General features: G+C 34.2%; 4 protein-coding genes and 1 long non-coding RNA gene across 13 annotated transcripts; 2 read left to right on the plus strand and 3 right to left on the minus strand.

The window, feature by feature from the left end:
• Positions 1-5,467: 5,467 nt before the first annotated feature.
• Positions 5,468-6,865, minus strand: LOC148212644 (uncharacterized). The gene is made up of 2 exons (XR_015789291.1): positions 6,725-6,865; positions 5,468-6,637 (listed from the first exon to the last, which is right to left on the minus strand). It is a non-coding gene; the product is annotated as an uncharacterized LOC148212644 (long non-coding RNA).
• On the plus strand, positions 6,178-10,258 carry LOC111011365 (Lecithin:cholesterol acyltransferase family protein). The gene is made up of 6 exons (XM_022285095.2): positions 6,178-6,653; positions 6,723-6,945; positions 7,028-7,314; positions 8,161-8,503; positions 8,748-9,016; positions 9,301-10,258. The coding sequence occupies exons 1-6, from the start codon at positions 6,178-6,180 to the stop codon at positions 9,779-9,781; spliced, it is 2,079 nt and encodes a 692-aa protein (XP_022140787.1). The 3' UTR covers positions 9,782-10,258.
• Positions 10,259-11,392: 1,134 nt separating this feature from the next.
• On the plus strand, positions 11,393-12,924 carry LOC111011369 (GDSL-like lipase/acylhydrolase superfamily protein). Its single transcript, XM_022285101.2, has 5 exons — positions 11,393-11,630; positions 11,722-11,849; positions 11,935-12,168; positions 12,287-12,542; positions 12,731-12,924. Exons 1-5 carry the CDS (start codon positions 11,393-11,395, stop codon positions 12,922-12,924), a joined length of 1,050 nt encoding a protein of 349 aa, XP_022140793.1.
• A 517-nt stretch (positions 12,925-13,441) lies between these two features.
• Positions 13,442-18,669, minus strand: LOC111011366 (ARM repeat superfamily protein). Of its 7 annotated transcripts, none has more exons than XR_015789289.1 (12): positions 18,387-18,668; positions 17,690-18,073; positions 17,243-17,308; positions 16,931-17,070; positions 16,493-16,619; positions 16,215-16,366; positions 15,250-15,385; positions 14,677-14,761; positions 14,294-14,568; positions 14,040-14,170; positions 13,876-13,943; positions 13,442-13,742 (listed from the first exon to the last, which is right to left on the minus strand). XR_015789289.1 is itself a non-coding variant. In XM_088120721.1 (12 exons), exons 1-11 carry the CDS (start codon positions 18,486-18,488, stop codon positions 13,897-13,899), a joined length of 1,632 nt encoding a protein of 543 aa, XP_087976847.1. In that variant the 5' UTR covers positions 18,489-18,669; the 3' UTR covers positions 13,442-13,742; positions 13,876-13,896. The 7 variants fall into 7 exon arrangements, 5 of the variants coding, with proteins under 5 accessions (XP_087976847.1, XP_087976845.1, XP_087976846.1 ...); XR_015789288.1 differs by having other exon boundaries at positions 13,854-13,943; XM_088120721.1 differs by having other exon boundaries at positions 14,053-14,170; positions 18,387-18,669.
• A 411-nt stretch (positions 18,670-19,080) lies between these two features.
• On the minus strand, positions 19,081-23,219 carry LOC111011154 (Protein kinase superfamily protein). 3 transcript variants are annotated; one of them, XR_002601409.2, is made up of 5 exons: positions 22,828-23,219; positions 21,241-22,227; positions 20,465-20,512; positions 19,707-20,352; positions 19,081-19,316 (listed from the first exon to the last, which is right to left on the minus strand). XR_002601409.2 is itself a non-coding variant. In XM_022284814.2 (4 exons), exons 1-4 carry the CDS (start codon positions 23,026-23,028, stop codon positions 19,957-19,959), a joined length of 1,632 nt encoding a protein of 543 aa, XP_022140506.1. In that variant the 5' UTR covers positions 23,029-23,219; the 3' UTR covers positions 19,586-19,956. The 3 variants fall into 3 exon arrangements, 1 of the variants encoding a protein (XP_022140506.1); XR_015789290.1 differs by having other exon boundaries at positions 19,605-20,352; XM_022284814.2 differs by lacking the exon at positions 19,081-19,316 and having other exon boundaries at positions 19,586-20,352.
• Positions 23,220-24,743: the final 1,524 nt, after the last annotated feature.

A 24,743-nucleotide genomic window follows, 5' to 3' on the forward strand; every position in this document is an offset into this window, starting at 1 on the left:
CTGTTAATAATAATACGTATATCTAAAAATTAATCTTAATTATTTTTAAAAATAATTATACTTAAAATATTTTACCTAAAATTATTTAAAATTGAAATTGCCTTATAATTAAAAAATATATATACGTGCAATGTATGTGGTAATACACTAGTAGATTTAAAAAAGAATAATAATCTTTAATTATTCTAAAAATGGCATTCATGAAAATAAGTTAAAAGACTATTTTTAATTATGTTTTATCCTAAACGGTAAAAATCTATTTTTGAAACACTCAAACAACATGGGTTATATCAACATGGTGCATAACACTATTTTTAATAGTTAAAAATTAAATGGAAATGGTATCCATACCAAAGAAAGAAAAAAGAAAGAGTTTCATAGATATATTTATAGATTCTTTTTTAATGTGATAATTGGGGTGGATTATTCGAATTTATGATCTCTTCTTCAAATACAGATGTCAATTATTGTTAAGTTTAGATTGCTACATAATTATAGATTCGAAGTGGGATAAAAATACCTTAGGATTTGAATTTGAAAATGTACCCATAACATAAGCCATTTAATATTTGTTTTAAAAAATAAAGCTGATGGTGGAGTTTGGTTTTGTGTAATATAGAAAAATGTTTTTAGTCAAATTGAGGGGTCATGTGGGTGTGGTGTGTGCTCAGCTTTATCATGAGCTGTCTTTCTGTACTGCATATGTTCATGTGGGTGCCTTCACTTATTTATTTTTCTTTGAAAAGACACACGCAAAATAATAATAATAATAAATAATAAATAATAAACAAACAAAAAAATGACAAAAAGAAAACCAGTTTTTAAACTTATTTTCAATGTTATGAATACATAAATTTGATTGCTTCTTCTTCTTTTTTCTTTTAAAAAAAAAAATTGATGTAGTATTCTAGCGATGGATCCGCTTCATTACCTGATTTTGCTATAGGTCAAGTTTGTATCGAGTTAAGAATTTGTTAAGTTGCATAAAGATTGCATACCTTTGTGAGGAATGAACTACATATTTTATAGGAGAGTTTTGGAAACATTGTCATGTCATTCTAGCACTCCGTACCTAGGTCAGTGATCTATGTTTTCAGGTTAGTACCAAGTTCGACTTTCGCAGTGTCAGCTGGAGTAATTTGACCTAATTCATCTCATCTCCAACCTATTCAAATTGTGGCTCAGAGTCATATTTACGGCAGACTCTAATTCCACATATAATAAAAATAAAAATAAGTATGGGTAAATATTTAGATAATCTATAAAAAAGAAAATAAAATTATCTGAATCCGAATATCCAAATATATTATTGTGGTATTTGTGGAAGCAATCCTATTCCTTGCATAGGATGATAAATGTGAATAAAAAAATTCGATTAAATTTAAGTATGAGATTATAGAAAGTGATCTGTATTAGGTGAGGAATTAAGTCATTCTTCTCTTTATTGGAGGCATTCTTAATCACTTTCCCGATATTAAATAAACAAAATAAAAAGAAAAGAGAATTTGAAAAAGTAAATAAATAAGAAGAAAAAAATGGTTATAATTCTTCACGTTAATTTATGATAAAGAATAATATATTTTATTTACAGTTTAGAGGAGAATGATTTGGGTATTTGGTCCAGCATTTAACTATGCAATTACGCATTTATATTAGGCGACAAATCCATGTGATTATGTGTACAAGAAAAATTAAATTAAATTCTAGCTTTTTTTAGAGGAAATTAAATTCTAGTCTAATTACGTGTTTATATATGTATATATCTTGTTTGGAAATTCGAATTCTCACTCCCAAATATATACGTATAAAATTTTATTCAACTCAAACGAACAATCTTACATACTTTAATATGAGGACTTTGAAACATTATGTCACTAAATAGATTGAGTCATCCACACCTTTCGGACTATTATCATTGTAGACTAATAATTTTAGGCTTAAATATTATTTTGGTTATTGTACTTTTGATTTTAATTTATTTACTTTAAATTTTTGTTCATTTTGGTATCTGGACTTTTAAAATGTTCGTTTTGATATATTTCTAAGAACCGGCAAGTTTGGTCTCTAATGGTAAAATTTAACACAGATATTATACATAATGGAAATAGTTTAGTATGAATATTGCTACATTTTAATAAATTTAATGAGTGAAGTGTCAAAATAAATCATATAAAAATGAAAGGATGATGATCACTTTTTTAAAGTTACATAGACTTTTCAAAAGTAAAAAAACTAAAATAAATAAATATTGAAAAATACCTAGATCAAAATCTACCCAAATTGGAAAGTATAGATAATAAAATAATATTTAAATCATCATTTTATAATGTGATTTATTTATTTATTTTTATTTTATTTTGACAGAAACATAAGGGATATATTTTTTTAATACAAACCATCAGGAATAATTTTTTTTTTTTTTGAGAAATAAACCATAAGGAATAATTGGTTACAAAGGTTATGCAAATTCTGGTCATATCATTAATATTTGTATTCAATTCGTAATTTATTACAAGGGGCAAAACCTTAAACGTGTGGTATATCGAAATTTATCAAATTAACATTAAAATATTTGAATAAGTCATAAGTGTTTAAGTCAAAGCGAGTCTAGCTCAGCGGTAATTGACATATATCTCCAGCAATGAGGTTTTGAGTTCAAATCTCCACTCCACATATTGTACTCTAAAAAAAAGTCATAAGTGTCATTTATGTCCGATCAAAAAATTTCCTACAATCTAGTTTAATTTGATAGAAAATTAAATGTTAAATAAAAATATGAGTTTTTTAAAAATAATATTAATAATTTTTATTAAAATTAATGGATGAATTAGAAAAAACATATATCAATCAGTTTGGTTAAAATTGATATACTCAACTTATAGTAAAATTTGAAATTTTCTCTCTTATTATTATTATTATAGAAAATTAGAGTTGAAACTAACGGCTAAGGAAATGGGGTGCATAGTAAACAATGCTCCCTGACAAGAAAGCTCAACTTTGGCGTCGTTTATTTTGTGCGTTTTGTCACCGACATTACATTTTTATATTGTATTTTAAATACTTTAATTTATTAAAATTTTATGAGATGTTTATTAAATTGTAAGAAAAATAATGTAATCCCCAATCTTTATTGTCCTCCCAATAGATGAAATATATTACGGAGGATTGAACAATGGGGAGTGAGATAATTCTAAAGTTCGGGTTCATTTAATTTTTTTGTTACTTATTTTTTAAAATTAAGTTTATATATTTTCTATCTACATGCTATAGGTGAATAAATGTCCATTACGTGATTAGTAGTGAAAAATCACGGGAGAATAGATTGGGACTCGCCCCAATTGAAAATGGGTAGACTCACCTCGACCTATTAAGAGGTGTAACTCATGCCTTAACCACACATAGGAGGAAAGGAACCCACCCTAGCCACAAGAAGTTGCAGCCCACTTTAATCCAATCAAAAGAGGTCGAGCTCGCACCTCGGCCATGTAGAAGAGGTCAACCCCTCCGCTACCAAAAGTAGTGGAGTTCACCTTGGAATAGATGGTATGGAGCCCACCCTCAACCGAAAGAGGTAGACTCCCGTCGAATTTAACATTAGCAAATGTCTAAATGTGTCATAATCACACATCAACAACATATTCCTTTTGTTGTTATTGACCTTTTAAGAACGATATTTTAGTCAAAACCAGCATAACTAAGCAGTAATTGACATATATCTCAACCTAAGAGGTTGTAAATTTAAACGTGTCATAATCCCACTGTTGTAAAAAAAAAAAACGATATTTTAAAGAAATAAGTGTGGCTTTTTAAAAATACAACACGAAAACTCATTATCAAATGAGACTTATTTTTCTAAATCTCAATCAATTAAATATATCTACTTTTGATCAATTAATAAAACAAATATACCATTTCATACTAATAGGTTTTAATAGATATCTCTACAATAGATTTGATGTCAATCCTCATTATTTAGTTTTTTATCAACTAATTATTAATTGATTAATTAATTTTAAATTTTAGATTTTATGTTTCAATCTTAGTTGTATTTGGTCTGTGTGCTTTTAAATATTTTAAGGTTGTTGATATACTTTGATTAACTCCTACTTATAAATCTTTTATTAAAATATGAAGGGGGCTATGTCCAATATTGATTTGGAATACAACTCGTAATTCATTTCAAATTACTTTCATCAATAATTGTCAGATTAAATTTTTGTTAATTTCCATTTACAGTAAAATGTTGGTAAGCTTTACTAATAATGAGTATATAAGACAATGAAGCTTTTAAAGAGACGGAAACTAAATTGAAATTCGAAATAAAAAATGTTATCAAAACAATAACATTTTAAATTTCTATGAAGTACTAAGAAAAAATTTGGGGTAAGGATTAAAAATTTTCCTATTTTAAATTACATTTAATTTCATTTATTCACACATTATTATATGGTGTAATTTTATCATTAATCAATTTTAACATTTTTTACTTGAGAGACTAAATTAAAATACAATAAAAGAGTTAAATTAAAATCTTTAAACAAGAAAAACTAAATTAAAAAATATAAAACTAAAACATTTAAATAAATACACGCCGGAATACAGCATGAATACGGAAACATCGAAAAATTTGATCTAAAACTAAAATTAAAAGAATTGGCCAGATCAGATTAGAATCAATAATCCAAATAAATTAAGCTAAATAAAAGAAAAAATGAATAAAAAGGTATGTAATTACAAATAGTATAAAATAAATATGCATAAAATTTAAAATTTTATCATAATTCAATCACAGTCTAATTTAAATGTAATAAAATCATACTATATTTGAAAAAAACTGAAAAATTGTAATATTTCTAAAACTACATATTAATTTTACGTGATTGAGTAAAATTTTTTATTTTAAAAGTGGGGTCCACAGCACCACTGACTTTCCCTGTCGCGGCTTAGCTCAGTGCACCGACAGACAGCTATCAAATCTAGACTTTTAGCCACGCGCTCAAAGTTCCACGCGCCTGTGTCGGTTGCCCGCTCCGCCGTGCCCTGCCCGTGCCTTGTAAATAAATCTCAACTTTTTTTTTCTTTTTTTTTTTTTTGGCTGTAATTGTAAGGCTGTGGCTGGCTGTTCTTTCTTTTCCAATGCCAACTTTTTATAAATACAACAACTTCTTCACGAAACTCTGTTCAAATTTTGTAATTTTTCGATTTTATTTATTTATTTTACTTTTTGCCCCCTGGCCCCTCTTCCATTGTTTGGCCTTTACCCAATTATGTTAATAAATCTGATATTGGGATTTGGGCAAATAGTGAAAAGAAGTGTATCAAACTTTAAAAATGTTTTATTACGTCCCCATATTTATTCCTTTAATCTATTTTAATTACATCAATATTGATAACAAATATTAACAACAAATATGATCCAATGCCTAATATTTTTATAATAAAAGTAAAAAAATTAAGACAAAATCAATTAAAGTAGAGATGAACATCCACTATTTGAAAATTAAGGAGTCAGAAAGTACACACTATACATTTCAAAAAGAAGAAATGACCTTTCAAGGAAAAAAAAAGATCACAGCAAAAACACCACACGGATCGAGAAGAAGAAACTTACCCTTTGTTGGAGGAAAATATATTTACAAATTGAAATTATGGATACATGATAATTTCAGCTTAATTTAAATTGATACTATATATTTCAAAATTAGTAAACATCTAAATATATTTTAGTGTGTCCAAGGGCGACATTTTCAGCCATTCTTTCTCCTCTTCATTTTTTCCCCCTTTTTTAAACAGTTTAAGTGGAGCTAAGTTGTAATTTGCAGAGAGATGACACCTGATGAGGATGCCATGCAGAATCAGAGCCAGGTGTCACTTTCACAAACCAAAATCTGTTGCTTTGGATTCTCCGTTCCCATTCCCATTCTCATTTCCTCAGCAATTTGCAGAAAAAAGAGTGTTTTTCCCACTATGGCTGTTGTTTTCTCTTCCCTTCCCTTGCCGTCCCCTGTTTTCTTCTTCTGCATGCCCTCAGCTACCCATGGCCACCTTCCTCTTCCCCTTTTCCTACCTCCACGTGTCCTGCCTCTCTGACAGCTCCTTGACACGCCCATTTCTCCTCCCTTTTCCTGTTTTAAAAATCTCCCATAGCTCACCTCATCATTCTTCACTCCTCCATCAATGGCTTCCGTTCTTCGCCTCCGAAAATTGTACTATGTCGACCCTGTTAAGAGCTCTTCCATGGGGATCAACCCCAACGAGAAATCTGAGGATAAACGCAATGTTATTGTTGCATACGTGAAGAAATTGCTGGAGAAGAAGCAAGAGAAGGACAAGAGGAAGAAAAAGAAGAACATCAAGAACAAGGGGGGAGGCAAAGAATGGAAGTGCTTAGATAACTGTTGTTGGATTCTTGGATATATGTGCACAATTTGGTGGGTGCTCTTTTTTCTCTACCATTACTTACCACCTGGGTTTCCGGTGATTGATTCTCCGGGGAGCGTTCTAAAGCGTGAAGGCGTTTCAGCTCTTCACCCGGTGGTTTTAGTGCCCGGACTTGTCACCGGCGGGCTGGAGCTCTGGGAAGGCAAGCCCTGCGCCAAGGGCCTCTTTCGTAAGCGCCTGTGGGGTGGGAGTTTCTCTGAAACATTGAAAAGGTTAGAAAATTTCAAAGCAAATTTACATTCTAAAGTACACATTTTGAGAACTGAATTGAAAATTTGCAGACCTTTGTGCTGGCTGGAGCACCTGTCTCTGGACAATGAAACAGGGCTTGACCCACCAGGCATTCGAGTCCGGCCAGTCGAAGGGCTTGTCGCCGGCGATTACTTCGCCCAAGGCTACTTTGTTTGGGCTGTTCTCATTGAAAATCTGGCTAAAATTGGCTACGATGGAAAGAACCTTCACATGGCTGCATATGATTGGAGGATCGCCTTCCAAAACACAGAGGTATGCCACCCAAAACCCATCTTCTTCCAATCAAAATAGATCTTCACTTCACTGAGTTTGCCATTGTTGAGAGTAAACGCAGGTTCGAGACAGAGCTCTGAGCAGATTGAAGAGTAAAATAGAGGTAATGTATGAAACAAATGGGGGAGAGAAAGTGGTGGTGGTGCCTCATTCAATGGGGGTTCTGTACTTCCTCTACTTCATGAAGTGGGTGGAAGCGCCGCCGGCGATAGGCGGCGGCGGGGGCGGCCAAGGGTGGTGCGGCAAGCATATTAAAGCAATCATGAATATTGGGTCTACATTTCTGGGAACTCCAAAGGCTGTTAGTAAAATTATTTCTGGTGAAGACAGATCAATTGCTTCGCTCAGGTTCTCTTCTCTGCACTCTAAAGTCTAAGTTATAATTTTTATTCAAATAATAAGTATACTGTAGTAATTACTTTAGTTAGATTATTTTACTTGTATTCAATGCATATATTATGTCGATTTTGTTATCAGTTCTTTCTTATTTTGATTTTCCTTTTTCATAGATGTTTTGACAAAGTCCCCAATCTTCATTTCTTTTTTTCCTTTTCTATTTCCTTTTTAGTAAGATTTAAAGTATTTGGGATAAAATGTTTAATTTTTTTTATAAGTTAAAAGTTTTGGACATTGTAGTTAACTTATATTTATTTATTACTTAAATTACATATTGAAAATCATGAAATTGAAAACTACATCAAAGCTTAAAAAGATATTTATTCTAAACTAGTACAGCTTTTGAAAATATATAATAAATATGTAATGGAATTCTTTTTCTTTTCTATTTCATAAGTTAAACAGAACAAGAAATAGTAAACTTCTAAAGCTGTGTCAAAATCGTGACTCAAGTGTAAGGTTTACTCGAAAATTATTTTTAAAAGATACTTTCATGACTAAAAAGTAGTTGATGTTTTGTGATTTTCCCTTTTTATTTGGACAAAAAGCACAAAATGATCGTCAATGATCAAACATTATTCTCTAAGAGCAACTAAGAAGCTAAAAAAACTCGTTTCTTATTCTTCTTTGGAAACAAACAAAAAAAGTAGAAACGAGTTTAATTGATGTTTTCTTTTTTGTATTCCTCAAATTTATCTATTCAAGATGGGATACACCTGCAGATGCCAGGCAAAGAGAAGCCTGCTTATAGAGATTCAAGGACAAATTATTGAAATTAGCTTTCTTGGCATTTTACAGAGCTATGACCCCTGGTTTTTTGAAATCTGAAATTCTTGGCTTTCAAACCTTAGAACATATGTTGCGGGCTTCCCGAACGTGGGACTCAACCGCCTCATTGTTACCAAAAGGTGGGGAGACCTTCTGGGGTGACTTAGATTGGTCTCCCGAAGATGTTCAGAATTGTGATTTGGAGAAAGTAGATACACATTCTTTTAGAAACGAAACTGATTCCAATGACAGTGAGAGACAGAAAAGGGAAGGTTTTCAACAAAAGGAGGCAGTGCACTACGGAAGAATAATTTCTTTTAGCAGAGAAGCAGCAACACGGCCTTCTTCAGAGCTCTCTACTCTAACTTCACAGGTAATCCTTTGGCTAGTTTCTGTGCATTGGAACTAACTTCTTTGATGGGGCAGATGATGAAAACTTAGCTCTTTCAACACATCCATTTAAAGAATAAAGCCAACAGAGAAATTCCACATAACTTGAATAGCTTGCTTAATGCATTAGTCACTATTTTTGTTGATAGGCGTGCTTATATATTCGAAGAGGGAATATTTTTCTATTCATCTTGAACAGTAATGACTAATGTGTGGATCTTGAATAGGAAATTTTGGATTCGGGTAGCTCCAATGATTCGAGCTTCTCTTGTAGCGACGTATGGACTGAATACGATGAGATGAGTAGGGAAAGTATTCAAAAAGTCTCTGAGAACAAAGCTTACACAGCAAAAACTGTGTTCGATCTACTCCGAGTCGTGGCTCCAAGAATGATGCAACGGGTCGAGAGTCACTTCTCTCATGGGATTGCTGAAGATCTTGATGATCCTAAATATGCTCATGATCACAAGTACTGGTCAAACCCACTTGAGACAAAGTAAGTACCTAGTGTTTATATATTTAAGAATTTTCTGAGTTTCTTTTGAAGATTTTCTTCCTATGAGGTATTGCATCCATTCAAGTCTTGGTAGGAGTTGATAATCCAATTAGCAATCTAACAACATCAAGAACAAGGTTCTGGAGGAATAATTCCCTTCATCCTCTCCCTCAATCTCTGACCCCCAAGGAAAGGAAGACGTCTTTCTTAACTTTCATTTTCATTTCTGTCCTGCTGCCACAATTCATGGAACTTGACATTTTTTTTTGGCAAATCTGTTTCAGACTACCAGATGCCCCAGATATGGAGATATACTGCTTATACGGAGTGGGAATCCCCACAGAAAGATCATACATCTATGACTCATCTTCTGACAAGTGTAGGAGACTTCCATTCAGGATTGATCTCTCAGTCGATGGAAAAGAGAATGGTTGTCTCAGAAGTGGTATGTATTTCGTGGATGGCGACGACTGTGTACCGGTCTTGAGCTCGGGTTTCATGTGTGCTAAAGGATGGCGAAACACAACACGATTCAACCCATCGGGCAGCCCGACGTACGTAAGAGAATACATGCACAAGGCTCCTGCTAGTCTGCTAGAAGGAAGAGGAGTTGAAAGTAGTGCTCATGTTGATATAATGGGAAATGTTAAACTAATTGAAGATATCTTGAGGGTGGCTGCTGGAGCAAGTGGGACAGAAGTTGGTGGTGATAGGATTTACTCTGATATCTTAACACTATCAGAGAGAATAAATATTAAGCTGTGATTCAGTCTGAGAGCTCATTTATATCATGGCCCATATACCCGGAGGGAGAAGTACTGTAGACAGAATTGATTTTGCACGAAGTGAGCTTCAATTGCAGGAAAACATAAAATGAACTTGCAAAAAGGAGAAGAACGAACCCATAGTTTTGGCAATGGAGTTTGTTCCCCTAATCTTTCGTGTGAATAATACAATGATGTTTGAGGTCTACTTTCTAAGCTCCTTTGAACGTAGCCATTTTCTGTGCCTAAGTGATTATAGTCTAGCCACTTATATAGGAGAAAATCTCATATATTTCAACGATACATAGAAAAGAAGAATTCAAGATACGGATGGATTCTGCGATTTGGTAGACAAGAGTGCGTACATGCAACTATGAAAGAACATAAGACGTCCCATTGTTCTTCTTTAGATATGTGTAAATGAGTAAAGTAGACACTATTATATCTCTTTTTATTTCAAAACTCTAATTTTAAATTAGCTATGGTGTAGCCACTGGCAGTAATATATCTCATTATTTGCAAAATTTCAATCGAAGTACGAAGCTTAAGTTCTTGATAATTAAGTACTTACTAACAATGTCACCGAGTCATGAGACAACTTGCTGGTGAATCATTGGATGATTGGGTACCTAGATAATAAACAGAATGAAAGTAATTAGCACAAAAAGGAACAATATTCTAATCGAACCCATATTTGCACAATAAATTCAGTCTATTCACGTTAATGCATATATACATTTATTGATATATATGATTTTTTTTATTTTTTTCCCTCGAGACAAACATATATAGTAATAGAAATATAAATTAAAATTTATAAGAAGAAATATAGACGCGAGAGCTAGACTTCTTTTGTTTAATCAAAGCTTGGTTTGGTAGGCCGTCGCCTTTCATTGGGTAAAAGTAAAAAACTCATATAAGTCGTCCATAGCTGTTGGCCTAAAAGAAAAAGAAACCACCGAAATCTAAAGATTCATAAGAAAAGGATCATTTTCTAATAGAGAAAAAACCCAAAGGTACGCAATAGGAAAGTAAATAAGGGTACATAAAATATAACATGATAGTGATAGAAGAGCAGTTGGAAGGTAAATAAAGGTACTCAATACGAAATCCAAAGTTCAAACATAAAATTTTGGGCATGCATTAATATAATTGCAGGTGCCCGTCTCCTCAAGCGAATTCAAATTGACTCTTCACTTTGAGTGGGTGAAACGAAGAGCTGTGAACAAGAAGCTGGACTCAATAAATGGCACAATTATTTATCACACCCGAAACTTCAAATTGGCCTAAACCACTCGATGTCCAGATTATAATTAAATTAAACATCTTGTGGAAGTGAACATATTGGAAACCTTTCAACCCTCTAAAATATGGATTACTAAATCCCATGCAAGTGAGATTCAGTGCCAGCTAAATCTTGAGGGCCTAATAAACATAAATTCGTACATATCAAGCTGTAAATGATCAGATTTCTTGAGCGTTTACCTTAAGAAACCACTTATTTCACCTTATACTCACTTCTGAATCTCCCTTTAAAATTCCCTCTTCCATGTCCCCAGCTTGGCAATTTAGGCCCTCCTCTCTGTTTCCAAACAAAACTCATTGCTAACTTATGGATACGACTTGCCTATCCATTTTGTTTCTTGTCCTTACTCCTGTGATCTCTCTGGCAAATGGGCAGCCCCTGGTTCCCGCATTGTTCACATTTGGGGACTCTGTCCTTGATGTGGGGAACAACAATCACCTCAAAACCATTGTGAAAGCAAACTTCCTCCCTTACGGAAGAGATTTTATAACTCATAAGCCCACAGGAAGGTTCTGCAATGGAAAAATTTCCTCAGACTTCACAGGTGCTCTATATTTTAGAAACTCATTTCAATTACTCAAGTTCATATATGAGCAATCCATGATCTAACTTGTTTTTTGTTGCCTTCTGAACAGCTGAGTACCTAGGGTTTACAACTTACCCAAAAGCTTACCTCAGTGAAGCAGGAGGAGAGAACCTCTTGATTGGATCAAGCTTTGCCTCAGCTGCTTCTGGTTACCATGACACAACAGCAGAGTTATATGTAATACTATTAACCCAAAACTCGAATTTTGTCCGTCTCTTGGGCCCTGCCCCCAAATAACATGGTTTGGCTTCTGGTATTGCAGGATGCTCTTTCCTTAACTCAGCAGCTGGAGTACTTCAAGGAGTATCAAAATAAAGTAACCGAATTTGCTGGGAAAACCAATGCTTCATCGATAATATCTGGTGCAATTTACCTCGTTAGTGTAGGGAGCAATGACTTTGTGCAAAACTATTACATCAATCCTCTACTTTACAAGAAATATACCGTCCATCAGTTTGCCAACATTCTAATCACATCCTACATAAATTTCATTGAGGTTTGGCTCCCCATCAAAATCATAAATCAATTCGATCTCTCAAATTCTTTTCAGTAATGCAGTAATAAATTGCAGAAACATTTATACGAATATTGTATCATCAAACATATGATTTCAGAATCTATATTCATTGGGAGCACGGAAGATTGGAGTTACTACACTGCCACCACTAGGATGTCTTCCGGCTGCCATAACGATCTTTGGATCTGACAGCAACGAGTGTGTGGCTAAGCTAAACAATGACGCAGTTTCATTCAATAGCAAGCTGAATGCCACATCTCGGAGCTTACAAACCAAGCTTCCTGGCCTCAATCTGGTTGTCTTGGACACTTACCAACCTCTCTATGACCTTGTCACAAAACCTGCTGAAAATGGTATGCCATGGAGATTAGTTCCGAGTGACAGTACAGGTTAATGAGTTATACAAAATCTAAAATAAAGTAGAATAAATATGCCACGAATATTTCACATAGAACCAAGGACCGGAAATCCACATTGATGCGTCAAGATTTGACCATCAGAATTCAGGATATGTCGTTAACTCATGGATAACAATATGTAGGTTTCTTTGAGGCAAGGAAGGGCTGCTGTGGCACAGGCTTGCTTGAAACGTCAATCTTATGCAACACAGAATCCGTAGGGACATGTACCAATGCATCTGAATACGTGTTCTGGGATGGATTCCACCCATCAGAAGCTGCAAACAAGTTCTTGGCTGATAATCTGCTAACCAGTGGCATCTCTCTCATCTCATAAATCATACACCTGAGTGTCCCAAAGTTTTTTCCTGTTCGAGGGATTTACTTTAATGTTGGTCGTGTGCTTTGCTTTATTGCTTTCTTCTGTAGACAAATAAAGTCTGAAAGAGATAACATGCAGAGAGTGTGCTATCTTTGACTATTGTCATTCTTCATCTATGAAAGAAGTTGTGTAACACACTGCTGAAGACGGCCACTTGAGACCTGCTCCTCGTGACATTAACCACAATTTTTGGTAAAATATAGAAGGGGAAATAAGTATTAATTTTGTTACTTATTCAAAAGCAACTAAACTGCACGAGAGCAAGAGTTAATTGTTATACAAGGGGGGGACATAGACATCAGAAGTTATGCATCAAAATAGAAATGAGAAGTAACTAAGGTATGAAATAGGAAAGTTAGTAACCGCTCTACCCTATGATCAGATACCATAAATGTAAATACTTAATGAAAATTGGTTAAAAAGATGGGTGGGAACCGATGAAGTAGCAGTCAATTCTTTGAGCACGATGCAGTGATCACTGAATAATATATGATTTTAGATATAACCAATTACAGCTAATTTGTAGTCTTAAAACCGTCTTCAAACCACATATAAGGCAAGTAGTATACAACTGAAAATTTCACAGGAGCCTGGAAGTTTGGAGACTCTGTCAAGCCTGAGACCAACAAATACCATCCGACAAACAGGCTTGACCTCGTTGCATAGTACAGCCACAAACTATGTTCCATTCAGTAAATATTTGTATCGACTCTTCCACTTCACTTGATAATGAATTCAAAATAATATCCTGGACTGTGTACTGAAAGGTGAGGCTGAAACCAAAAGGATAAACAAATAAAGCAATGACTCAGTACTGAGTCTGCAGTGAAGATACTCTTAATAGGAACTCCGTAGCAAAACATTAAAGATGTCTAATCTATTACCATTTAACTTAAGTGTACGTACTGAAAGTGGCTGAGAGTGACACTATACGTTATCACGTTTGGATTTCTGTTCGCTAACTCCCTGGTCATCTGAGTTTTGGAAACAAAAAAACAGGGCAGTTAAATAAGGAACTGAAGAATAAGAGAAGAATTCGAAATAAACTTCGAAATTAAAATAGAGCTTACTCAGAATGTTTACAGCAGCAATTCAACAATCTATTGACATCTACATCTTCGACATGATATTCATCTCTCACGTTTGTCTCTTCATCCTTTAAAGCAGTCCAATGATTTAAAATAGTAATTATCTTTCTTAACTAGGAGATGAGTAAAGGAAAACACAAATTTCATCTATAAAAGCAAAAAGGACCCATCAAAAATTGAAGACAAATTGAACGCATTAACTAGTAATAGGTAAACGAACTCAATTATCAGGATACAGATATACATCTAGAGGTTGGTTTCATGCAGGTTGAGATCAATTCACCCTCTTCTTTACTTGATTCAGTCATCCGCTGGTCCAGAAGATCATCCTCGATGAGATCAGTCTTACTCACTAGTAACGAGACGTACTCAAATAGCCTTGGCCGGGTCATCACATTTTCTTGAACACGAACCAGTATCCTGGCAATGATGCTCCAAACAGCATCACGTGCCTCTAAATCATCCCCAGTAAAAGAGAATATATCAAGTAGACCTTGTAGGAAAGACAAATCTGGATAGATCAAAAGTATCAATATCTAAGCCAACGCTAGGTGATTGGTGAATGAAAATCAAACTCATAGTTACCACCAGAAACTTGCCAATAAGAAACACAACTTACCCTGAGACATCTCAAAGGCTAGGTCAGGTACATCTGACAGAATATTTGCAATCAAAACCACAGCACAAACACAAGAACTGGAAACCTAGAGAAAGAAATGGGTCCATTTCAGAGATAGAAGGGTTCCTTGATCGTGCAAAAAAATATATATATATTTGCAGAAACCCAGCAGACAAGCACAGAACGTAATGATAGTTTAAAATATGCAACAAACAACGACTGAAGAAGGGAACTTCAGCATGTTCTAACAACAAATTAAAATATGACAATGGCCACACAACATTGGAAAGGGGGTATCCTACATGACAGGGAGCACTACGAATCCACACTTGAGCACCATATAAATTGTTGGGTGCCAAAAATCAACGCATTTGACATGCTATGAATGGTCTCACACTGACAAAAGTAAACGGAACAACTCTGAGGTCTTCAAAAGTGAAAGAAAATATTTGCAGACATCGATTCTTTATTTGCAGACATCGATTCTTTTATAACTGATACATTAATCCCTGTTACTATAAGGTCACATGTCTGTTTCTACTTTGAAAGCATCTTCAGGTACCTGAACTGTACCTCTAATACATCTGGCAATTTGACTAGATAACAAAGTAGCTGAAAAAGTTCTTTATTTGAACGTATTTCTTGAGAATGCTCTTCAATTGCAGAGAGTGCTTCAATTGCCCGAAGAATCACATCCAAAATTGAGTACCTGAAATTAAATTTTGTCAGAAGACTGATGGACATGACAAAAGCTACTTTGAACATGTATAAAAGAAGCTTTACTAATCATCATTTCTCACTCATAGTATCTACAAGCATTATAAACCACATGTCGCCATAAAATGCAGGTTAGATCTTCCATGACAATGAAACATACAGAATTATATAAGCTCTGTCAGAAGAACTTCTCTCTACTGTGTACTTTACTTTTTCCTCCTCCTTTCCCATCTGTTTTGAGGATCCAATGTTTCAAGACCAACTTAAATGCCTCAATCAAATAACCAAGATAACCAATTAATACTACAACATTTGGCATGAAAAACTTATCTTATATTTTAGATAATGACTCTCCAGACTCTAACCCCCAGCCGCTAAAGATATTGGTCATTAGTCAATGCTTACAAATTTCATAACATTATATTTCTTGATAAAATACATTGGGTGAAGGAATTTTCCAACTTGAGAGGGAAAGAAACCCACTTGGTCAATTGATTACAAAACATCTCAATGTCACTTAGGGTGCTAAAGAGGACCAAGGGGATAATTGACTAGTTTGCAAGATAATAGATATTTTCTCAACTAAGATAGAGAAGAAAAGCACGTCATTCATCCAAACCCAGTAAAAATTCAATATTAACAATGACATTGATATGTCCTGCAGGCAACCAATAAAGAAATAAAAGAAATGAACAGATTGTCTGTAAGAAATAAAAACTTGTAACATTAAAAGGCATGAAGATTCAATGTCAATTACAAAATTTTTATAATCCTGTATGCAGCATGTAATCCTATTACCTATAGAGAAAGAAGATTAATACCTTTCAGTTGATCTTTCATTTGTTAATATTTTCATCTCAAAAGCAAAAAGGTTGAACAAAACACTCGAAAAACCCAGCTTCGTCAAACAAGGGAGAAGAATTTTCGCAACTTCCTGCTTACTCTCAACAATGGCTGATAATAGTCCAACACTCTGATCAAGAAAGAAACAATTTAAGCCACTGATCAAGCTAATATTTTGGCATCACAATGATACTATGCTACAATTTTACTGTAACTCTTTATGTTCTTTGCTTCCACATGAACTAGATTCTGATACCTTTTCAATAAGTTGTGGATTTAAAGTGTTCTCAGAAACCCACAGAATACGAGAAAGAACATGCTCAGAATGCAAAGCCTCGGCCCATGTGATACATTTGCAACTTTGAATACCCGCAGTTAATAACCTGTTAGCCATAATAACCATAAAAAAATGTATACGTTACACAAACGAGTAGAAGGATTGAAGAAAATGTCAAAGCCCAAAAGTACATGTATATTCTACATGTCATAACAATTGCATGCCACAAGAAGAGGTACCAATAAAGGCGAATGTGGGAAACAAAAATTTTCCTATATAAGGTGTGGAAACATAGAATGGCAGGGTATGAATGTGTAGACCTGACCTCCAATAGAAACATTGGGAAAAGAAAGTTGCATGTAATTTGCGATTGGACATTATATAAATTGATTACAAAGGCATACATTTTTATGCTACCTGCAAACTTCACATAAGCATTGAGCATCATCTAGAAACAACTGGTTCACAATGATTGCAATCAATCCACTCTTAGCGACTATTTGTTTCATGGGAACTTCATGGCAGGCCAGGTTTCCAATAATTCCAAGGCTAATCTCCTGCAGTAAGTGATCATTTGAATATGGATCTAAAGCAGTTCACGACTGAAATCCTCAAAATTCCATAGCAATATTGTTTATCCATCTCTTTGCAAGAATATAAAAGATATGGATGCAATTTCTAACACAATGGACAAGGATTGTTTAAATTATATGTCACATTGTCACGTACCAAAACACGCACAGATTGTGAGACCATAAGGTTCGCAGAAAGGACTTCAAGGACAAGGTTCTGAACCTGAAAAATATGTAAACGTGAGTACTAAATAAATGAAAACGGGTTCTAATTGCATGTGGCAACAAAATTCATGATGACACAATTGCTAGAATGCCTAAAACATTAATGTTGCCGGTTCCATTAGTAAAGTTTCATATCATTTCCATATCAACACTACACCAAATTTGGAGGGTATCAGCAAGAGAAGAAAGAGTATAAATAACGAGAGTTGGAAAGGCCAATAATAATGACTACGATGCTTAGAAGAACATGTTTTTTAACATAATCAGCCAACTTCTTCTATTAACAAGACAAGTGGCCATAACTGAGAGAGTGTGTTTTTGTGTATGTGTGAGTGTGGGGGAACAAACCGACAGTACGAGGGAGAGGAAACTTGAGTACCATAAGTTCTGCATGAGATCTACTCGCAGAAAGATCCCACAGAATGCAGCCATACTCTTCCCAGACCTTTTCTTCTGATGATGAAATGGGTTGCTCCAATCTAGGGCAGGAGCCTTCCTCCTCACCTTCTTGATCAGCAAATTTATCAGAACCATCCGTAATTTCAATTCCCTGGCATTTACCTACCGTCCCTGAAGGACTTAAGACTCGGTCGCCTGATAAACAGGCATCACTTTCATCCATTTTGGCCACTGATCCTTGTCCTGGGTCGTCACGATCATCATCTTCATCAGATTTGCACGGGTTACTTGCGTTAGATGGCAAAAGTTTCCGTATTAGAGAGATGATATAGCTAGGATCAACCGTCGTCGAGATATCAAATAACTGAAAATCGATGTTGATAAGATATTAAATCAACTGTCTCGGCCTCAAGTTTTTTAGCTATTCTATTTCAAAAACAAGACTTTCTACAACAAAAACCACGAAGAAGAGAACAACGAACTAACTTATCACCGTTGTAATTCCAATTCATCGCATAATTTTACTCCGTGAATTCAAGTAACAAAGAAAAACCAGGATAGCGCAACTGAATGAACAAATGCAGTGCCTCGCTTAAGTTCCGAAGGAAATTGCAGAGCATCAACTGAACCATAAAAAGCTATAAAATGTGGAAGAAGATAAGTGGTTGAATCGTAACCTCATCAGGTGGCGCAGAAGGGTGGTGAGAGGGTCCATTCCGACCTTCTACTGGTTCAAAGTCTTGCTCCAATTCCGCTTCCACAGGGTCGCCCAGCTCCATAACGAGCTTCAAGAACACGATGAGCTTGTAGACTAGTAGTCGTCTTCAACCTTGGTTTCCCTCCAGAAGTTTCTGTAAAGCTAACGTCGTATAGCCTGAAAATTTCCCGGCTTCCCAGTCTCTCCGGCACTCGACCAGGTACCAATTTCGTTATCGGGCCGGGCCCAATATTTCGAGCACAAATTATCAATAATTATTTCATATTTATCATTTTTTACTTGAACAAAAATAGGTGTCTTATATCCGTCGAGTTACATTTGGATTGACCATATTTATCCAATCTTATTCCATATATGACCTTGTACTTAATTAAATAAATGTTAAAATATTATTTTTATTAATATATTTTTAGCTTTTGTCCATTTTAGACCTTATAATTTCAAGGTTAATTAGTTTTTGTTCACATACTATTAAAATGTTCGTGTTGGTCCCTATACTTTTCCAAAGTTACCATTTTAATCCAATTTACAAAATTTGAACACAAATTTTACAAAAAAATGGCTTGACATGTATAAATTAAGAAATTTGTTGTAAGTCACAAATTTTTGCATTTATTTTAAAGGACCGTAGTTGTTAAAGAAAATTACGAAAATAGCATACAAAAAAATTTTCATTGTTAATAATTAATTTGATATAGATACACCATACTACCTCATGCGGATTTCAAACTAAGTAAATAACTTAACTTAGATAACCAATTATGCAACATTAACTAAAACATATTTTTCATAGAATATTTAGTCCTCAAATTTATTCATAAAGAGCTCCGAACAGTCCCCCCATTGCTAAGGAAGTTTTCGAACTGCCAAGTGCCAACATGATCATGGCCTGTAAAGACAAAATACAAAGTGAATGAATAATTCAAACTAAGGAAAAAAAAAACATCTTTTAACGCTATTCTTCTTAAAAATACCTCTTAAAAAAATTAAAATAAATAAATAAATAAATATCTAAAGGGAATATGAAGATATCTCATTAAAAACCAATTCTCACAAAACCTACTAAAAATCTAATTATTTCCAGTCTATATCAATAATCTTGTGATTAAAGAAAAAAAAAAGATCACCAACTTTACTGCAGACAAAATGGCACGAATCTAGCTCCAAAAAAATTTACATTTTTAATCAGTTCAAGGTTTCAGGAAGTAGTTCAGACCCAGAGCATTGCGCTACAAGAGACCTACAAACAATCAGAGTTGTAAAGATAAGCAAAGCATACTCGAAGGGGCTCTGTCAAACCAACAAATGCTTAAAACATTCTGATGTTTGGAGTAGCTCGAAAAGGGCCTACGAAAAAACTGGTCTACCCTCTCGAAGAAAAGACAATTGCTTCATAATGTGTGTAGGATCACTGCAAATCAAGATGGATTATGAATGCTTCCGACTCCAGCAGAAGCCCTGAGCAGCAACAAACCAGGATTATATTGCACAAGATATGCCCTGAGATGCCACACGTGTTAAGGCTTTAATTATGTTGGTTTTGATGACGTCGATCTTGATGTTCCATCAATAGCTATGTTACCCATTCCGATCTCCATGGCCTCTCTCTCATCCTTCTCGCTTATTTTTGTAGAAACATCCCGATCTATGGGCTGATTTTGATGGCTTGATACAGAAGATTCAAGAATTCTTGGGACAGAACTCAGCCACGGATGGCTAAGACAGTGAGCTGCTGTTGGTCTCTTTTCAGGTGCAAAATCCAATATAGGAATAAGAAAGTCAGCCATGTCATTAGCATCTTGCTCGCTGAAATCATACTTCTCAATCAAGACCTTGTTAATTGGCCAAAAGCGCAATTGACGAATATGCCTCAGTTCTCCATATCTATTGAAGTAGTCCCTGGAATAGCGACCACCTAATGCAATCTGTAGGGGGATATTTTTCATAATATATGAGAACATTTCATGCTAGGTATTCAAGAAACAGCAAAAATATCTTTAAATATTAGTTTAAAAGAAGGTTTTATATAACCCTTGCCTTGCGAGGCATCACTCCAAGAAGCTCCATCATCAATGCTAAATGATCCTGTGAAACAAATACCAGAAATTACAACTTCCGGAAGAGAACTTCCATGTAACAAGTTGATGGTTACAGCACAATTACGTTCTGCTCTTCTCAGGAATGCATTTGCCGAGGATATTGACATGGCATGCATATAGTTATTTTTTAAAATAAGAAACAAAGACTATCTTAATACTAACACAACGAATACAAAATGAGGGCAATGAGTATATACACCCTACAAGCTAAGTACAGTACCCTTAGCTGAGGTACTAGATATATTTTGGGTTTTTTTTTTTTGGATAGGAAACAAAACTAGATACATTATGGTTTAAAAAAATCAGAAAGTGATGCATGTAGTTGAAACCAAAATTCTTCAAATTTTCCAAAAGACAGTCTTAGCGAACTATTCAGCAGGCCTGTGCGGTGTACAACACGGTTGAAAGTAAATTGAGCCTCAAGAATTGAACCAATTTGTTACAGTATTTCATTATCAGATGAAATTCTAAGTTATGCTGTTCCAACAAACAGCAGAAGAAATGCATCAAATAATCACAGCATAAGTATAACTCATCAAGAACTCAAACATACAACTTTCCAGCACAGTTTTCTAATACTCGAAAACGTGGGACCTTACTGTGAGTAGGAACATTATTAGAAAGTAGAGGTGAGATTTAGATAACAAATGTAAGGTTAAAATTTAAAATGTTTATAAAATAATAATAAAAGAAGAAGAAAAGTTCTTAACAAACCTCATCCCTTTCATAGTTGTCGCCGCTATGTGGATCAAAAAGAACATCGCCAGTGGCCAACTCAAAGCAAATACAAGCAAATGACCACATATCTGCTGGAGTCGAATATTTAGATCCAAGAATAACCTCAGGACACCTATACTGCCGAGTCTGAATATCATAAGTGAATTGCTTGTATGTCCAACATGCATTCCCAAAATCAACCAGCTTGCACTTAAGATCAGCAGCTGCCAGCAGTCTCTTCCTTGTTTCTTGGCTCCTTCTCCTATGACCTTTCTTCCCTTCGCAAGCATCCTTTACATCATCAGCATTTACTATCCCACCTTCGTTCAATGAACCATCTTTACATATTTCGGTCGAATCCCCATTTAACTTAACCCCATTATCAATATCTCCTGGGCCAGCTCTTGTAGAGTCTTCTGCATCTACATCTTCAATAGTTTCCCTCTCTGAACGGCCCTGAGCTGCCTTCTTAGCCCTTTTCCTTATCTTCTTCTTCTGGTTCTTGGTAAGATCCCCACTGTAACTCTTAACATCATTTAAAGCATCAGAACTAGTCGAAGTTCTATTCTTATTGTTCGGAAGGATGAGAGGATTTGCTGATTTTCTAGGATCCTTTGATGGATCAATCATAGACGGAAGCAATACATTCTCTGGTTTCAAATCAGTATGTATAATTGAAAGTTTACTGTGCAAGTAATCTAATCCCACTAAAATATGAAAACAAATTTCCTTCACCATATGAAGAGGAATCCCTCTGTAATCCGCATATTTAATAAGAGTCAATAGGTTGTCACCGAGGTACTCAAAAACCATACAAACATGCTGCCCATTTGGGCCAGAATGTTTAAAATGATCCAAAAGCTTCACAACACACTTCTTGTCTTCTAAATCTCCTTCTGCTATCTGCTTGAGAATCTTAATCTCATCCAGTGCAGCTTCCGTGTAATGCTGAGCACTCTTTTGAATTTTCAAAGCTACATAACGCTACAAACAATAAAATTCTAGTGTTATTAAAGAACTAAGTGCCTGGCTTGGATTTCCGCACATAATCACGAAACAGCGTAAAGTAATCCTATTGGCTGAAAACTGAACACCTTGCAAAGGACAAATAGTGAAATAAAAAAAATAAGACAAGGCAACATCAGTAGAACCTAGACACAGAATGTACGAGAGCTACCACAAAAAGTTAAAATTGGAAGCAAAACATTTAGTTCAGAGTTCGACAATGAATCTTCAAAACAAGATGCGTGCTGTGAGGACTGATCCCGCTCCTTTCAACTATTAGAAGAAGGGGATGAATACAATATGCATGTTTTTAACTCTTTTATCCCTTTCAGTATTTTAATTCTTAGAAAGCAAGACAACAAAAATCTCGTTTTAAACTCTTCTTTTTCTTGAATTCAAACCCACCAATCCCACCAAATTTTTCAGTAAAAATAAACAAATGGATTCAGTTCCTTGGCAACTAATTCTCCAACGTGCATTCAACATTCACCACGTCTCTTTTCTTCTTGTTTCTCGTTCCTAACCAACAAAAAAAGAAATCCATAACTCCAAATTGCGAGAGAGAGAGAGAAAACATACCGATTTCTGAGTGTCCCAAGCTAACCAAACAGTGGAGAAGTGACCCCATCCGAGCTTGCTTTGAACAACATAGCATCCATTCTTAAAGGAATCCCCAACACGAACCGCATGATACCCTCCTCGCCTATAATCCTCAGTCCCTTCGTCCTCCGAGGTGTAGTCAGTCTCCTCACACCGATCGCCGTTCCGAGCGTCCGCCATTGACGAGATGAATGAAGATTAAATAAAGAATTTTAGAAGAGCAGATGAAAACTATATCGTTAGTAAAACTGGAGTTTCGGAGATAAATCTGAAAGAAAATCTGAGCTAGGGCTTCGGTCGTGATGTCGCGACAAGCGCGATTAGGGTTTATTCGGTGCGTACCTACTGCCGGGAAAGAGGAACACTGCGGAATTAATGAGAATAATTTATTTTCCAAACAGAAGGAAAAAGTTTCGGTGGGTCCCACACGCCTATGCTGTGTATCTGTGATTGGAGAGTCGTGAATACGAGTTCGATTAGGGTTTCCTCATCTTTGCACGAAAAGTTTTAACTTCTAATTGACTGAATTTAATTAATTTGTTTAATTTCTTTATCATTACAATCAAATATTAAAATATAAAATACTTCCAATTCCTCGAAAAAAAAAAAATATATATATATATATATAATATTATACTTATCGATATAATCTTTTATTTAATTAAAACAGGTTGATAATGTAATTTAATATTTTATTAAAAATATAGATAGATAAATTATTTTCGATATTGTCAAAACAATATGCATTGCACTACTATCTTTCTTTGTCTAAATGAATTATTAAATAATTTTCATATCAAAATAAATGAAGGAAAAGAAAGGATCTCTACTTATTGAATGGAATGATCTTGAATTATACAATATATAATTGACATTGATTAAAGATAATATGTTGAATAAACTATTGTCTGATAAATTTCATATTAATTTATTTTTTAGAAAATAATAATACAAAAATATAGATACCATAATTTGAAAGTAAGTTTTTCTTTTTAATCGAATATAAGTTAGTTTAAAAGTATTGTTGATAATTTTAACTAGTTTAACCTTTTTTTTGTTGTTTATTTTACAATTGTTTTACGTGAATTAATGATAAATTACAACCACGATTTTCTTGGGATTGGATATTTAAATTATCATATTCTTGTTGTATTAAAGATTTTTTTTTTTAATATATGCATATTACCTTGAATGGGCTGGTCGCTTATTTTATGAGTTGGGCCAACTCATGGTTGTCATTTGTCAAGCATGTCCAATCTTCTTTGAATTAGAAAAACTTTGCCAATCAAAATTTCAGTGTCACGTTTGCATATTATAAATAAATTTTAACAGCCTTATTTTTTTAGTACAATATTTAGGCGTTCGAACTCACGTGAGTTTTGAATTGAAATAAATATTTTAAGTAGTTAAGCTATGGTTAGTTGACAGTATTGTTAGTAAATAGTTAATTAAAAATTATTGAAACATTACAATAATAAATTAAAATTTTAAAATAATAGAAATGCGAATAAAAAAAGTCTGTATCATATTTCAAATACTAAATAATAATACAATTGCTAAATTATAAGGTTAGTATATGAAATTTTGAGGTTGTATCGGATGGATTTATGAACTTTAAAAACTATCCAATAAATTTTTAAAATTCTAATTTTGTGTCTAATATATCATTAAACTTTCAATTTCGTGCTAACGAGTCCCTATCCTATTTGTTATTTTAAAAAATTTGCATGTCTATTGGACACAATATTGAACGTTATTATCCAATGAGATACAAGATTCAACTTCGTTTCAGATAGTTCGAGTTGAGAAGTTGTATTAAATGACATAAAATAAACATGTATTTATAAAAATATCATTACTTTTTGTTTTTTTTTTCCAAAACTTATCAGAAATGT

Source organism: Momordica charantia (genome assembly GCF_013281855.1).
Source record: "Momordica charantia cultivar OHB3-1 chromosome 2 unlocalized genomic scaffold, Mcharantia_2.0 BLBB01000002.1, whole genome shotgun sequence".
Lineage (NCBI taxonomy): Eukaryota > Viridiplantae > Streptophyta > Magnoliopsida > Cucurbitales > Cucurbitaceae > Momordica > Momordica charantia.

Bases quoted from the DNA above. Each gene is read 5' to 3' on its own strand.
- LOC111011365 (XM_022285095.2), top strand. From the start codon at position 6,178: ATGGCTTCCGTTCTTCGCCTCCGAAAATTGTACTATGTCGACCCTGTT. The intron at 7,315-8,160 runs GTTCTCTTCTCT...GGCATTTTACAG, and splicing joins AGATCAATTGCTTCGCTCAG to AGCTATGACCCCTGGTTTTT. The intron at 9,017-9,300 runs GTAAGTACCTAG...AATCTGTTTCAG, and splicing joins TCAAACCCACTTGAGACAAA to ACTACCAGATGCCCCAGATA.
- LOC111011369 (XM_022285101.2), top strand. From the start codon at position 11,393: ATGGATACGACTTGCCTATCCATTTTGTTTCTTGTCCTTACTCCTGTG. The intron at 11,631-11,721 runs GTGCTCTATATT...CCTTCTGAACAG, and splicing joins AATTTCCTCAGACTTCACAG to CTGAGTACCTAGGGTTTACA. The intron at 12,543-12,730 runs GTATGCCATGGA...AACAATATGTAG, and splicing joins CACAAAACCTGCTGAAAATG to GTTTCTTTGAGGCAAGGAAG.
- LOC111011366 (XM_088120721.1), bottom strand. From the start codon at position 18,488: ATGGAGCTGGGCGACCCTGTGGAAGCGGAATTGGAGCAAGACTTTGAA. The intron at 16,620-16,930 runs GTAGCATAAAAA...TATGGCTAACAG, and splicing joins TGCTTATGTGAAGTTTGCAG to GTTATTAACTGCGGGTATTC. The intron at 13,944-14,052 runs GTAAACATTCTG...TCCAAAACTCAG, and splicing joins TAGATTGTTGAATTGCTGCT to ATGACCAGGGAGTTAGCGAA.
- LOC111011154 (XM_022284814.2), bottom strand. From the start codon at position 23,028: ATGGCGGACGCTCGGAACGGCGATCGGTGTGAGGAGACTGACTACACC. The intron at 20,513-21,240 runs GTTTGTTAAGAA...TTTGTTTCACAG, and splicing joins ACAACTATGAAAGGGATGAG to GATCATTTAGCATTGATGAT. The intron at 20,353-20,464 runs GCAAGGGTTATA...ATCCCCCTACAG, and splicing joins TTGGAGTGATGCCTCGCAAG to ATTGCATTAGGTGGTCGCTA.